At 50.2% G+C, this 15059-nt stretch overlaps 5 protein-coding genes across 5 annotated transcripts; 4 read left to right on the forward strand and 1 right to left on the reverse strand.

Moving 5' to 3' along the window:
• Nucleotides 1-933: 933 nt before the first annotated feature.
• On the forward strand, nucleotides 934-2569 carry N0V89_006419 (uncharacterized protein; the record flags this gene model as incomplete). The annotated part of the gene is made up of 2 exons (XM_056215189.1): nucleotides 934-1023; nucleotides 1136-2569. The coding sequence occupies 2 exons, from the start codon at nucleotides 934-936 to the stop codon at nucleotides 2567-2569; spliced, it is 1524 nt and encodes a 507-aa protein (XP_056072456.1).
• A 1172-nt stretch (nucleotides 2570-3741) lies between these two features.
• Nucleotides 3742-4209, forward strand: N0V89_006420 (uncharacterized protein; the record flags this gene model as incomplete). The annotated part of the gene is made up of 2 exons (XM_056215190.1): nucleotides 3742-3749; nucleotides 3786-4209. 2 exons carry the CDS (start codon nucleotides 3742-3744, stop codon nucleotides 4207-4209), a joined length of 432 nt encoding a protein of 143 aa, XP_056072457.1.
• A 1512-nt stretch (nucleotides 4210-5721) lies between these two features.
• N0V89_006421 (uncharacterized protein) lies at nucleotides 5722-8174 on the reverse strand (the record flags this gene model as incomplete). The annotated part of the gene is made up of 2 exons (XM_056215191.1): nucleotides 5722-7855; nucleotides 8170-8174. The coding sequence occupies 2 exons, from the start codon at nucleotides 8172-8174 to the stop codon at nucleotides 5722-5724; spliced, it is 2139 nt and encodes a 712-aa protein (XP_056072458.1).
• Nucleotides 8175-11683: 3509 nt separating this feature from the next.
• On the forward strand, nucleotides 11684-12516 carry N0V89_006422 (uncharacterized protein; the record flags this gene model as incomplete). Its single annotated transcript, XM_056215192.1, has 2 exons — nucleotides 11684-11687; nucleotides 11909-12516. The coding sequence occupies 2 exons, from the start codon at nucleotides 11684-11686 to the stop codon at nucleotides 12514-12516; spliced, it is 612 nt and encodes a 203-aa protein (XP_056072459.1).
• A 190-nt stretch (nucleotides 12517-12706) lies between these two features.
• N0V89_006423 (uncharacterized protein) lies at nucleotides 12707-13067 on the forward strand (the record flags this gene model as incomplete). Its single annotated transcript, XM_056215193.1, has 2 exons — nucleotides 12707-12712; nucleotides 12801-13067. The coding sequence occupies 2 exons, from the start codon at nucleotides 12707-12709 to the stop codon at nucleotides 13065-13067; spliced, it is 273 nt and encodes a 90-aa protein (XP_056072460.1).
• Nucleotides 13068-15059: the final 1992 nt, after the last annotated feature.

The following is a 15059-nucleotide window of genomic DNA, read 5'->3' on the forward strand; positions in this document are numbered from 1 at the left end:
TGCCAGATCCATATGTGACGATCGCCTTTGAGAGCGTGGTAGAAATTGGGCAGCTTGGAAAATTTGGCGATGAATGGGCCGGGGCAATTCGCTAGTGGATGAAAGTATACATTGTAGATGAATTGCAGAGTAAGCTAAGTAATTTTAGACTGTGAGCATGATTCGTGACGCGGACCGAAGATAGAGTCGGTAGTAAATTGTGGGGAATCACTTACGTAGCCAATGAGGATAGCGAGAATGGGAGACAGCCAGGCACCATAGGCTGCGACCCCTTGGTTGGAGAGTGGAGTCGTTGAAGACATGTGTGGCTACTGGCTATTGTTCTACTAGGTGCTCCGAACGTCACTGTATATGTGAGACTTGAGCTCGGAGGCGGGTAGCAATTCGCTGTCGAGGTGTGCGACCATGCGACAATAGTTCATGGACACCTTCCTAGGTTTGGTCTATGTAACAGACAGGGGAGGTGGGTCAGAGAAGTCCGTGAACCAAGAACGCAAGCAGGAGGCGGGTTGAAACATGCGAAGAGCGTTGCCTGCCATTTGGGCGTTAGTGGACGGTTGGCAATAACGCGGCGCAGCACTCGCATGTTGGAAGGTACGCTTACGGGGTACCCCCGCACCGAGCATCCCTGCTAGCCAGCCCGCATGTATATGGCCAGGACGTTACACAGCGTCGCCCGGCCGTCATTCGCGCCGCCTGAGGAAATAACGCTGCCTGGGTCCGGCTTGGATATTATCCTGTGTCTTGCACCCGTAATCTATTGAACGCCATAAACTATACCCTGAGTAAGCAGTCTCGCGCAACATGTGAGTAGCATACACTGCATGACCTCGGCTTGCCCAAATGCCTCCGCAGCCATCCTGCACTCTCGCTTCCAGATAACGCGGTTGGCATTGCACACACTCGATCCTTCCAAAGCTTGACGGCGCTGCCATGGCCGACGTGAAGCATCAGCTGGAGGCTTTGCGCCCCGAAATCGAGAATATCCTCCGCATCAGCGGCTCACCCGGACTCTCACTCGGCGTTCTGCACAAAGGGGAGCATCATCCATACGGCACACTTTGGCCGCCGCAATGCTGATGATTCAACGCCTTCGAATGACAATACAATTCATACCATCGCCTCTCTCACCAAGCTCCTCACGGCCGCAGCCGTTGCCAAACTTGTTCACCAAGGTGTGCTCCATTGGGATGTTCCCATTCGGGAGTACCTGCCAATCTTCCGCCTACGACAAGACGAGCTGGGCGTGAAAGCCACCTTAAAAGACCTATTGTCCCAGCGCACAGGAATTGCACCCGCAAATTCCTTGTTGGCGATCCAAAACAACGAACCACTCATAAAGGAAAGCGAGACGGCCGCCATAGCTACCTACATCAACACTGCCAAGCCTTATGGCCAGTTTATCTACTCGCAATGGAACTATACCCTGATCGATGACGTCGTCAAGGAAGTCACCGGCGCTTCTATCTGCGACTACATTCAGCAGAACATTTTTCGCCCTCTGGACATGACCCGCAGCTCTTTCGGCAGTCTCCAACAACTGGATGCTGATGTCGCGCACACGCATTGTACCCACGACGACGGCACACCAAGTCAGAAGCCTGATGCCCAATCTGGCATGATGATAGCTGGCGTTGGTGCTGCCGCGGGAGCTCGATGCTCCATGCGGGACTACATGATCTTCCTGCAAGCCATTCTTCGTGCGTACAAACATCAGCTCACGGAAGGCGTCGACGCCACGCCCGATTCTATCTTCCCGCTCATGCGAGATGTGTTCATGCCGCAGGTCGGCTTTGGGCCTCCGAAGCGTTCTGGCATCGAATACGTCGCGTACTGCATGGGCTTGTATCGGACCAAGCTGCCAGGCATGTTGAGCCTTGCCAGTCCTAACTTCTATTATACGCTGGGAAAGAAGCGGCTTCCTCTGTATGGTAAGAGCCTTGCGGGGACGGATGTATTCCACCAGTCTGGAACCGCGTTGGGACACCTGGGCGCACTGTTTATTGTGCCCTCGACCGAGAGTGCCGTCGTCACCTTCACGAACTCGCAGCCACTGATGGACCCAGCTGACTTCGTCGCACAACTTGCTCTCTCGACGCTTCTTGGGCCGCCACCTGGCGTTGACTTTGTTAAAATGGCGAAGCTGGCTCGCACCATTACGCTGGAGAATTACAAGGTCCTTGAAAAGGTCGTCGCGAAGGGCAAAACGGATGTGCCTCCCACAAAGCCTCTTGCTGCATACCAAGGCGACTTCTACAATGCGATTCACAACTTTGTGTTGTCGGTTTCTGTGGCAGGCGAGGGCTTGCATGTACGCTTGCAGCAAGGGAAGACAAACTTTGACCTCCTGCCTTATGACGGGGATACGTTCTACTGGAAAGTAGACCGCGAGGAGGAGATGTGTAAGAAGGGGATGTTCGGTTTTATGTACAAGGACTGGCATATCTTCCGGTTTGAAATCAACGCCAACGGAGAGGTGGAGAAGCTGTTGTGGAGACACGATCCTTATGTTGCTAGTCCGGAGGCGTTTACGAAGACGCCTAATGTGCAGTCGTACGCTAGGTTATGAATATGCTCCGGCACCAGGAGGAATTGCATCCAGCTGTGCGTTCTCGCTGGATTGAACAATCGAACTGGGCTTTCGCGACGTAAACCTTGACATCCTCGAGTAAAGCAAGAATAGCGATCCTAATACAGCAGTGAAAAGAAACACCCTGCACTTCCAAGAGAGCACAGTAAACCATGTCTTCATCATCCGCAACTCACACTGCAATTGCACTCTTTAACGACTCTCCACCCATGCCAAGACCCCAGAACCTCCATACCTGTTATTTACCCTGACTCGCATTATTACACGAAACGCCCAGGTAATTTGCATCGCCATACGCGGCTAGGACACCCAACCCCCTCCGTGACCATTTAGGAAACACCTCTATCAAAAGAGTGTTGGGACCCCCGCTGATTGGCGCGCCAAGTGTAAGCCGTGCAGACCCAGACGGCATGTGGTGTGGCACCCTTCTTTTCGTACGGCCGGCCTGATTACCACCTCACTCGTTCAATGCCACATGCATGCTTGCATGGCCAAGTGCACCGCCATGTGCTTCGGAGGCCGCTCGGATCGGCGCAAACCGTTCCACAGGCCTGAGCAGGCAGGCCGTCGAGCAGACGCCCGATAGGTCACATCGCTTTCATTTACGCCGCCAGGGATCGTGCAGTCCGTAAGCGTAGATCGCAAATGGCGTTCGTACCCCGTCGATACGGACGGCAAGGCACGAGGCAGGCGGCTAGCTGCATAAGACGAGGGGTCCTACTGCCAATCCTGAAAGCCACCCGGACGCCATCTGGCTTACTTCGAGTCGTCGCCCGGTTCTCAGAGAGCGCAACGAGTCGTCGCTAGCGAGGAGTGTTCACCTGTCTATCTTTTGTTTTGACGTTGAAGAGCAGGCTGGAGCTGTGCACTAGCTGTCATGCCGCCGGCTGCCAGGGCGGAAGCCGCCCCTACGAGCACGCGGGCTGGAGATGACCTGATGAACGTGGCCATCGCCTTCATCGTGATTCAAACCATCGTGTTGGCGCTGTTCTATGCCTCGAGATATGCAAAGGTCAAGCATATCGCGGGTATCGAGATGACCTTCTTCATGCCCCTCGGCTACCTATTCTGCGTGGGCAATGCCGTCCTCTCCATCCGTAAGTTACTTCAGCCTACACTACAGAAAGCCACCAAACTGACTCGACACAGTCATGATAAAGTACGGCGGCATGGGCCGCCACGTCCTAACCCTCAGCCTCGAAGAAGGCATCATGCTCGCCAAACTCTTCAAAGCAGAAGAAATGGTGTACCTCGCCTCCGTCATGTTCCCCAAGCTCGCCGTCCTCTCCCTCTACATCCGCCTCTTCGTAAACCCCGTGCGTCGCCTATCCTACTTCGCAGGCGCCTTCGTCATAGCAACCTTCTTCGCCGGCACCCTCTCCTTTGCCTTTGCCTGCCGCCCCTTCGCCTTCAACTGGAACAAGACCATCCCCGGCGGCTACTGCATCAACACAAACATCTCCTACACCTACTTCAGCATCCCCAACCTCGTTTCCGACGCCGCCATCATCCTGCTCCCCATGTGGCCCCTCTGGAAGTTGAACGTGCCGAAAAGTACGAAGATAGGCCTGCTGGCTACCTTTGTGCTCGGCGGTGTGTACGTCTCCCCCACCCTCTAAATCCCTCCCGATCGCCATGTGTATTCATGCTGACCGCCTAAAAGAGGCATCATCACCGCCATAATCCGCTTCATCGCCTTCATAACCACCGACATCCGGTCCGACCCCTCCTACCACGGCGCCTCCACCATGCGCTGGTCCATCATCGAGCCCGCAATGTACCAAATGGCCGCCACCCTGCCTACCCTCCGGCCCCTGCTCACGAAATCCCTGTCCGTCCTGAGTCGTTTCTCGAGCCGCTCGAAGATCACGGGGCATGAGGATGATAGGACGGATGGCACGGCGGAGGGGTCGCGGCTGATAGGGAGCATTTCGTTAAGCTGGATGATTATCACTATTTGCATGGTGGGCGGGGAGGGGCTGGGGAAGAAGTACAGTGGGGTGTTGAAGACTACGAATGTTAGTGTTACGAGTACGGTTAAGGGGAGGGACGAGTTCGAGATGGGGAGGGTGCTATCTAGACTTCTCTCTTTTTCGTTCATGGTACATGGTGTTTGATTGGGTATATTCATTATATGTTATACATGGTTAACGAGCGTTGAGCGTGGAGCGTGGCTGTGCGATGGGGGGCGTGGTGTTATGGATTGCACGAGTTTGTGTAGCATAAAGGAGGGGAGGTGCATAGATACCCGAAGTGCGTAGCCTGAGCGGCCGGTCAGCCGAGAGAATATAGAATACGTTACAGATTGTATATCTGGTGGTAGCGCTTGGCTGCCTGCATCTATGGTGGATCCTTCATTTACGGTTGGTGCTTCGGCACCTTTTCGCTCATTGAAACACGTGAGTCCATCCGGATTCCACATCGCGACGTTGTATATCAAGGAACGGGAGGGAAAACAATTCGCGAAACGAGCATTCGATTACGGGCCGTGGCCGAGCGCTATACACTAATGTACTAAGAGCTAAGAAATAGCACTAGGCTCAAACGGGCAATATGAGTGAGGGAAGGCTAGTGACACCACAGGCATTAAGCTGCAGAGAAAGCCATCGAGTCAGGTGTGTGGTCTGGCAACGTACTTTTATCTGGATTGCCTGCCATTACGCTTGAGCGACTTCTATGCAAACCAGCGTGTGCCCGTATAGATGGACTTGTCTTCGATGCACAAGCCGCGATGGCAAGAAGCGCAAATCTCACACTTCGGTCTGGAAAGAAGTTGGGGAGTGCTAGAAAGGAAACGGTGCTCTGCGCCGGAGTAATAGACTCGCCAGGACTGATGCTGATCTCTGGAAGTGGCCCTCGAAAGGAGCTTGGAGAGTTGAAAATAGATCATCCTGAGGCAATAATCACATGGGAGCTCCGCGAACCTCTAGAAGACAAAACGGTCATGTGGGCTGATGCTGCCCTTCTTGCTCGTCGTGAGCCAGAGTTCCCTGAGGAAGTGGATCAAGCGCGAGGTGGCGCCTCAAAGATGCTTTGCAAAGCGTAGTAAATGTATAGCTATGGTAGTTTTTCAAGAGCAGTTCTGCCCCGACAACAACAGTAGATATATTCAAAACTCCCCTAACTATCGACTATTCAAAATGACCAAGGTCATCCAAACTCAAGGTCAGATGCCCTCTCTGGACGATCAAGGAGTAAGCTTCAAACTTGTCTGCACCCGATTTGAGGAGTGTGCCAACAGCACGCAGCTTTTGGAGCTTGTATGCAAGTTCTAGAAGAGAGTTCAGGTCGTCGTGGCGCTTTGCGTCGAGCTTCGCACCCCCTTCCAGCAGCGTGAGTTGTATCAAAGCATCGCGATTGTAAAGCGCATAGTCCATCGCTGTTAACCCCCACTTGTCTACAGCGGATGGAACACTATGTGTCATCAGCGCTGAGGTAATTACCTCAACAACCTTGCTTCTATCACGGTTCCAATTGCGCCCAAGATGTTTGTTGCAATTGTTTGCAGCGAGATGCAACGGGGTTCTACCGTATTGATCTTTTGTGCGAGCCAGGTAAGGTTTTGCAAGTAGGAGATCGTGAACAGCGCGAACGTGATATGTACTGACGGCTGAGTGGAGGACATGCTTAGGTAGTGGCTCGACAAGTATTTCAAACAACCCAGTAGTTGTACGAAGTCGAGCATATTGTGCCGTCCTCTCGAACAAATCTGACAGGTTCAAATTTCTCTGTTTCGATTTTGCCATTACATTCAAACCCCATGCATCTCGTAACTCAAGGTTGGCTTTGTTTCGGAGTAAAATGGTGATGATCTCTCGATGGTCGTCTGCATCGTCGTCAGAATCGTCGTCAGCGTCGTCGTCTGCGTCGTTGTCTTCACGTTGGGGATAGCTTTCCACCACCATATGCAAAGCAGTCGTGCGAAATCGCCAACTTGTTCCAAATAGATCTGGACTAGCCTTGTGGCGTAGAAGTGTTTCCACCATCTTCACCTTACAATCTCGTGCCGCATACATGAGTGGTGTAATTCCTCTCTCGTCAAAACAGTTGGGGCTTGCTCCACTAATTAGAAGCTGCTCGACAATATCCTCGTGGCTCTTGAGAACTGCAACGTGCAGAACAGTGCGACGTTTTGATTTTGGGTGAGTAGCGCTTAATCGAATACGATCGTCCCGAAGCAGGAGGTCTATGATCTTCATCTTGCTCTGGATATGTTCCAGTGACATTTTGGTCACGATAACTGCTTCGAAAAAAGCGTTGTGGCCACGATCGCTGAAGAGAGCAGGGTTAGCACCTAGTTCGAGTAACACACTAACAGCTTCTTCGTGACCCTTCCTGCAAGCATATATTAATGGCGTTTGGCCAAAGGTGGCCTCCCGCTTGTCAACTGAGCCGCTCCTGTGAAGGTTCTTGATCAAGGGTGCGATTCCAAACCAAGCGCAGACATGAAGCGCATGAACCTTCGAATTGACATCCCATTGAAGAGGTTCTCTCTGTCGAAGATTGGATACCCAGGATGCTTTGATGTAGGCATTCATACACTTGGTGTCCTCGAGAAGTTGAATTGCCTGATCGATTACCCGTGAGTCCAATCCCTTTCCTGCTAAGCGGACGTGATCGCCCCAGTATATGGTGGCGTAATGCAGAAAAGGTTCGTTCCAGAATGATGTGTTGCAATGGAACTTTTTGGCCTCTGATAACTCCGGTAATTTAAGCGTGAGGAAGTTCACGCATGCCTCAGCCATGTTGCTGTGAGCTTCGCTTAGAATTTCAGAAGCAGACTCGGACCGATAGAAGAATTCCAGGAATGACCCCTCTGTAAGCGCGTGTCCTTGTGCGTTGGGATAGATAGAGATATAGCCTCTGGCCAGGTCTACCATTTCCCCCATTTTCATTTTGGAGTCAGGGGACAGCGAGCGCTCTATTAAAGCCGCTAGAGCTACGCGTAGATCTTCTGGTGGCATTGAAGACCATTGAGCTGCTACAAGCAGGGTAAGAACCTTCCAGCCGACATGTCCTTCAACAGAGTCGTCTTGGTTTCTCATATAACCAACATCGTTTGTGTAGGCAATGTCGCCTCGCCAGGAGAATTGTGTAAGACTCTTCTTGACTGCATTCTTGGTCGTCTGCTTGCCTAGGGACTCAAGCCATTCGTTGGCTACTCTGAAGTTTCTACCCCCTAGATTCGTAGAAATCCATAATGGAATTGCTTCCCTGAGTGCAGGATCTTCGTAGCAGAATCCAGCCAATCGTGATGGTCTGATCCTACGTACGCTCGCAATCGTCGTTGGTCTGATAGTCGAGGACATGAGTAATTGCACAGATAAGCTTGTACTTGACTTACGTATCGTGATCCGTTCCAATTAAGTCATCGACTTTAGACTCAATGAAGGTCTGCATCTCTGCGACTCGAGCGGGAAGCTTGTACACAACCGCCATATCCAACTGAAATGAGTTCTTGTGGTGTCCATGATAGGCTTCACCACCATCTGCCAAGAAACAGCCCTCGCAGAGATCAAACCATGGCTTAGGCTCGCATTGTGGATGCGGGCAGCGATGGTGCATGGTAACGTGCTCACCGCATATTTCGCAATAGGCCGGTTTCGACTTTAACCTGAACGCGTTCTTAGGGTGTTCAGGATGTTTCCCATCAAAATCTCTCAGAAAGCAAGACTGGCATACACTAAAACCAGGCCTAGATATGCAATCCAGGTGTTGGCAACGATAATGTATAGGTGCTTTCTTTTGACACACATCGCAGTAGGCCTCATACGGAGATAAATTGCCATCTTCTCGGTTGAAGTACAACACGCCGATTCCATTTGGGTGGTCGCCCTGTAGATCATGGATAATCTTTCGGAGATTGCAGCGGATGGTCTGTGAGGCCTCACTGAGTCCATCGACAATCAAAAAGACGTATTCGATATTCGCTATCGCCTTGCTGATAAACACGACGAGTTCAGCGCGGGTAGGCTTTCGCTTCGCGGTGGAAGTCTTGTGATAGTAATTCATCAGCTCAGTAGAAACTTTATATGGCTCAAGCGTCCCTGGATCCTTTCGCAGAAGAAGCTGATTTAGCATGCCACCAAGTAACTGCTCCAGCCGTACAACAGGGTCTCGCTCGATATACATGCTGATGACATGTCGTCTACCGCGAGCATCAAACAAGCGTTGTCCTGTTTGGTAGGCAAGATAAGTCTGCTATTGTCATTCTACTGAAACCGAAAAGATTTTGTGATGAACACACTTTTCCAGATCCTACTGCTCCGTAGCATTCAAGATGGGAGACCCGCTCCTTTTCCCAAGCCTGATAACAATCAGACTGAAAGAATATATGCCCGACATCCACTACGCGAGAGCGATCGATGTTGTCTGCCTCCCACTGCTTGAAATCGACATGTGAAAGCCATTCCATCAGCTGAGTAGGAGAGAAGGCGGGATCTGTTGGTGCGTTGGAAACCCTTCGTACATTCAACTACTCACTCACATACCGTGTCGACGAAGCACCCTTTCTTGGGCCTCCGGCAGAACTTCTCTAAGGGCGCGAACGACACTACCGTAAGCAAGTTCTCTACGACTCTTGAATTTCACCATCCCAGAATGATCTTCATTCACAGGAATCTTGTGCTCCATTGCGTCGCTCAATCCTAACAAAGACCCTTCCTTACTAGAAAGCTCTAGGTACGGGCCATTTCGAGTCCAACGCCCATCGTTGCCCTTCAAACTTTAGCGACTGTCATCAAATTGGGTAGAGATATTTACTTTGACCAACTGTTTCGTGCGCTTCATCTCATAAAAGCTGTACACCCTCCTTTCTCCTAAAACATTCTTGAACTTACGCAGTTCTTCCCCAAGAAATTTGTTGCTCGAATCAATCTGGCCAAGTAGATCCAATCTTGGGTGATCCTCATCCACCAGCATCTTGCGGATCTCATCAACGACCAAGCCTCTGTGCGGAGTTCCGAAGAAAAGGAAAGCCTCAATGGCATTGTAAAGTGGCCGGTCGATTGAATGCGCCTCGATCAGTGTCTATTGTGGCTCATTAGGTTCTATTTCGCGCCGTTCACCAAGAGTACTCCAGCGCCTGTAGGGTATAGAATTGTGAAGTGACTCACGTTTGCAACAATTAATCCGCCAAAGCTATGTGCCACGAAAACGATAGGTCTTGTACGTTCCTTGATGTCGTAAGTAAGGACACATATGAATTATAGTACAATGATGTAGGAATGATTTCGGGACGTTCAGAGGAGGACATACCTCTTCAGTCTGCCGCACGTTTCTGAGCTGCTCATGAAGATCCATGCAGTAGTCGCTGAGACGATTCATGTTTTGGCTGTCCAGCTTAGACTCGTAGCCGTATAACATGATTCGGCATCGTGGAAAGGCTTTTGGCAAAGCATCTTGAACCCACATGAAAGTGGCGCCTTCCTGTGTGCTGGACCAAGATCCATAAGCATGGCCTCCAATACCACTAAGCGCAATGATACTGTGAAGTTATTAGCGCGTAAGTTGTCTAATAGGATACAAGCCTGTACGTACTCTGCATCTATGCCTTTTGTATCATCTGGTCTATTAAGTGGGGTAAATCCGTTGAAGTTACGATCAAACTCTGCTACTATATCGCCTTGTAAGGGCACCGATTGTGATGTCGTGGGGTCTGCAATCAATCGCGACAGGAACTTGGGGGTGTCGATGAATTTGACAAGAGCCACAGTATCTTCTCCTAGCGGATGGCAGGACGGAAACAAATCGATGTGTTTGACGATTGCATCACTCTCATCAGCGGTGAGTGCGGCTGAAATCGCGCTCCTCAAATCTGCTCCAGAAAAGTCAGGTGCATCCTCAATATGGACACGATAAACTGCAGCTCTCGGCATGATGGCTCTTTGTTTATCAATTGGTCTTCAACATGCGAATTTCGAGTTTTCGAGAATGGTTGGCATTGTATGAGACGTCAAAGTATGAGAATAAGTGATGTGGGGTGAACACTGAGGATCTAAGCCTACCATGGGTAGTTTTAGTGTACGTAAGACAAGGACGATAAGGTCTCATTAAAGGTGATCTTTGCCTTCGTCAAATCCGTACAACAACACATTGTGATCGGGTAGCTGATAACAGCAAACGTTGAACATTGAGCGCGACGTCAGCCTACATTGACCGGTCTACTATTAATACGACATTTCCGGTGAACGATTATGATATGTCCGGTGACGACGATCGGACCAGGCTGATATTTGAAGCACACTCTTATTGGTACAACCATGTGCCACCAATCATCGAAGGCCCAATCAAGTCACGTTCTGTAGTGTAACAAAGTGCGGTCTTTCCTTAAGCGTTGCTTTTTACGGTTAATCATGCAACTTCCAGATTACATGTGGCAATGTGCATACAGCCCATGCGTTTTGATTCGACGCCGCCGGAATTCCGGAGACCCCCAACAATTCCGAGTCCACAAGGTGCTCGCCCAATGATACACCTCAAGACATCCGAAGGACCATGAGGCTGAGACAAAGAACAGGGTGTTCAGCGCTCAAAGAATTGACAGGAAAGGAGGTCTTTCTCAGCGCGAGTGTTTGTGCTCTAAGCCTCAGGAACTGCTCCTCAAAATAAAGGGGCAGCAGTCTTCACGTTTAAATAACGGTGATATCTTCGTTCTCTTTGCTCCATCGATCTTTCGCTCTCAACCCTTACACTCGTTTATCCAGCCTGCTGTTATCGCCATGCTGTGGTATCTCTTGCTTGCGTTATGCGCTCTGTTTCCTGATTGGGCGCTCGGAAAGCCGAAGGGCAATCCGACATCCAGCCTCGCACCGCAGCCTACAATCTGTGGTGATGTCATTCGACAAGCCCAAAACACATCAGAAAATTCGGACAGGACGTTCGGATCCGTGGAGGTTTTCCGGTGCCTCTCTAGTGTCCCATTCAACCCCGCGGTTGCTTCTCGCTTCGTTAGATATTTCAACGACAGCCTCCAGTTTCACAGTGCACTCTCCTATCTAAAACAACCTCCTCCAGGATATCAGCAGCCTGGGGTGGACCTCGTCCATGATTTAGGAGTTATTCAGAGCAGGATCGATAATTCACAGTTCCGAAATGAGTACGAGTTCGAAGAGGCCATTCAACAGGTCATATACTCCGCTCACGACAAACACATCGGATTAGATGCTGGCTTACTGTCTGCGTTTCGTTACCACAGCCCTTGGAGCATAGTTTCATTGTCATCGGATGGGATGCAACAGCCGAAGCTATACCTTCGTCGTGAGTGGCCCAGTCAGAGTATCGCGATAAAATTTGTTCTTAGCTCTAACATCAGTTTAGAGGATGTCGAATACGTGTACCATTCTAAAGCCATTCACTGGGAGCCCTCGCCTATCGAGATGATCAATGGTCACAATGCGGAGGAGTATTTGACCAGTTTCGTCAGAAAGCATTCGCCGGGCAACCTCGATCCGCACGCAGATTGGAACTCCTTGATGTATAGTCCCGCACAGGCCATCTCCGGTGGTGCAGGACTTCTGCAGAGCTTGGTACTCTATCCTGGCGATACCATCGAATTGATGCTCGAGAACGACACGGTGCTCGGCCCGTTGCCGTTCAAAGCACTGTACATGGATGGTGGACCGACCGGCCCACTGGAGACTGGTGGAGACTTCTACAACTTCTTCGTTTTGGGTTATTACCCGGAAGGATTTTACGAAGAGAAGATTAAGCCCTTATTGGATACTAAGGAAGACGAACCCGAAGACGAACCCGAAGACGTGAACGACGGTGGGGAATGGACGGATTGGGAGCCGAAGGTGTCATCAGGACCTCTGCCGAGCGGGTGGACCGCGGTAGACTCAGCATGGCCTAGCCCGAATCTGCTACAAGCTGGCTTTGATGATGGAACTGCCGCAGTCGTATCTGGTAAGTTTGGTTCCACCTAAAACGTGAGACTGCGATGACTCATCAATGCCTAAGGGTACTTTCTGAATGGGACCGATCTTGCTGTACTGAGTATACCGACTTTCCAAGCGGAGGGCTATCAGATTAATGGGTTCCTACGCTCTATCGAAGTATTCATGGAAGAGAGCATCCAACGGAACAAGAGTCAACTTGTCATCGATCTACAACGAAATGGTGGTGGATTGACCACACTTGCTGTTGACACTTTCAGATATGTGGGAATTCACTGAGAAGTTACAAAATAGCTCAATGCTAACTTAATCAGTTATTCCCAGACAAAGAGCCCTACCTTGCAACGAGGATGAGGGCCCAAGATCTAGCCAACGAGCTCGGCCATCTAACCGATGACATGTTTCGCACCTGGGACAAAGATCCGAATAACAATCTAGCAGAGATTTACTATTTCTCGTCATCCGAATGGGTAGCGAGTAATCGGATAAATCCGGAAACAAATCGCAGCTTTGCCGACTGGGCCGAGTTCTTTGGACCCGTGCAAGCAGCCGGTGATAACTACACACGTATTGTAAGTTGAAGCGCTCGCCTGGTCAAGTACCATCACTGATCTTATCCTCGCTAGCAATCGTACAACTATTCCGATCCCTACTATGACACGGATTCTGTTGCATTCCCAGAAACGATCCATATTGTGTATGGATATACCGGGAATCGTCCCGATGACATGAAACAGGCATTTGCCGCTGAAAATGTGACCATCGTAAGTAAACGCCCAAATGGTAGAAACCTATCAACTAAGCTTCGATGGTAGCTCACGGATGGTCTGTGTGACTCAGCATGTGCGCTCTTCGTTGAGATGTTGCGATCTGATGCCGGGGTCAGAACAGTTGCGGTCGGTGGTCGACCAAGTCATGGTCCGATGCAAGCCACTGGCGGTACACGTGGAGCGCGTGTGTACCCATTATCTGACTTAGACGACGATATGGAGAATGCGAAGGCCTTTGCAGTCAATTTGAGTCAGCCAGTCACTGCGATTCCCGAGCGAGTCAATGACATCTTCACCTGGTCAGCGACAGTAAATGTACGTGACCCCATTCGCCTGGGTCAAGATGTACCGCTTCAATTTGTCTACGACGCTGCCGATTGCCGAATATACTACACTAAGGATACGCTGTTCAACCAAACGGCCTTGTGGATGCTTGCTGTTGAGGCGATCCAGTCGCCAGAAAGACTGTGCGTTCCTGATTCTACCGCGAAAGAGCCTCCTACTCCTACGCATCGCCTTACGGATTCATCCACCGCCACTCCAACCTTGGATCCGTATCTTGATGAACAGCTCAATGAGGATGTTATTGAGCTAGGCAAAGAGGGAACTCAAGGATTCAACAGACTCGAGGTAATAATACAAACCACGGGCAAGAAATGTAAGGTCCCTAAAGATTGCGTGGTAATTGACGGTTTAAGGATGGACTGTGTGAAAGTACCAGGTTGTACCCCCGGCGATAGTAGGAAGGTGTGCGTCCCACTATGTACGGAGGGCAAGTGTCCTAGTGACAAGAAACTAACGGGAGGTTGTAACAGTATTCTCACAACTAATGCACAAAGGCCTTATTGTATGCCTAAGATAGATTGCGAGTCTCATCTCAGAGCACATGGTAAATGAAGCGACTGCACTTGAGTGGCCGCTGCAAACGAAAAGGCTGGGGCATTGGTAACAAACATCTGACGGTCCGCGATGATGCTGTACTAGAAATGACAATACTTCACCCTTTTCTTCCATTGCTCCAGGACTCAAGTGTTGTTGAGTTTCTACAAGTCTTAGAACATGTCAAATGTACTAGTACAAGATTCACTCGGTCATTCCGCCAATGAACTTTGAATTGCACGCCATGGTGTAATCTATCTCGAACACCCCTTTACCCCCTACTTTCATGTGCATCATCGCGGATGTGCGACTACCAAGTATCTGACATGGCCAGGCTGTGAATCACATCGAATGACGAAAACACCACGCTTTGGTGGAGATCCTTGATCAGCTGAGCCTTCAGTGGCAACTCCACTGCACGCCTGGGCGTACTGCATAGCCAATAGTGTACGCTTAGCCAAAGCAAGTGTACTGCCCCACCTTGCCACGTCAATCATGTGGTACAAATCATTCGGTCACATTTGAATAACATCCCCGCGATGGAACGTACTTCTTCTACCCTCCACACAGGTATTGACCACGATTTGAATGTGAAATGACCCCCAATACTGGTGCATTTGGGTATGATAACGTGTTTTCCTGATAGAAGTAACAGTGCTAATCTGAACTTGGATTATATAGTGTTCCGTTCCCAGAAGAACTTCAATTGAATTTTGAACTCGATAATGTCCAAGATGTCAATACCAGGAAGATCATGCGACTTCCAGGCCAGCCTGACGTACGAGTCGATGATCACCCTGGCTTATGGAAGCATCTAGAGCGAGAGTTCTACCCGCCGGATCTGGAAAAATTAGCACCTAGACTGTGGTTGATGTCCATGCAGTCCAGCGCTAACATATCGACGCTTCATCGACAAAAAGTGAA

This window comes from Didymosphaeria variabile (genome assembly GCF_027946475.1).
Source record: "Didymosphaeria variabile strain IMI 356815 chromosome Unknown scaffold_4, whole genome shotgun sequence".
NCBI lineage: Eukaryota > Fungi > Ascomycota > Dothideomycetes > Pleosporales > Didymosphaeriaceae > Didymosphaeria > Didymosphaeria variabile.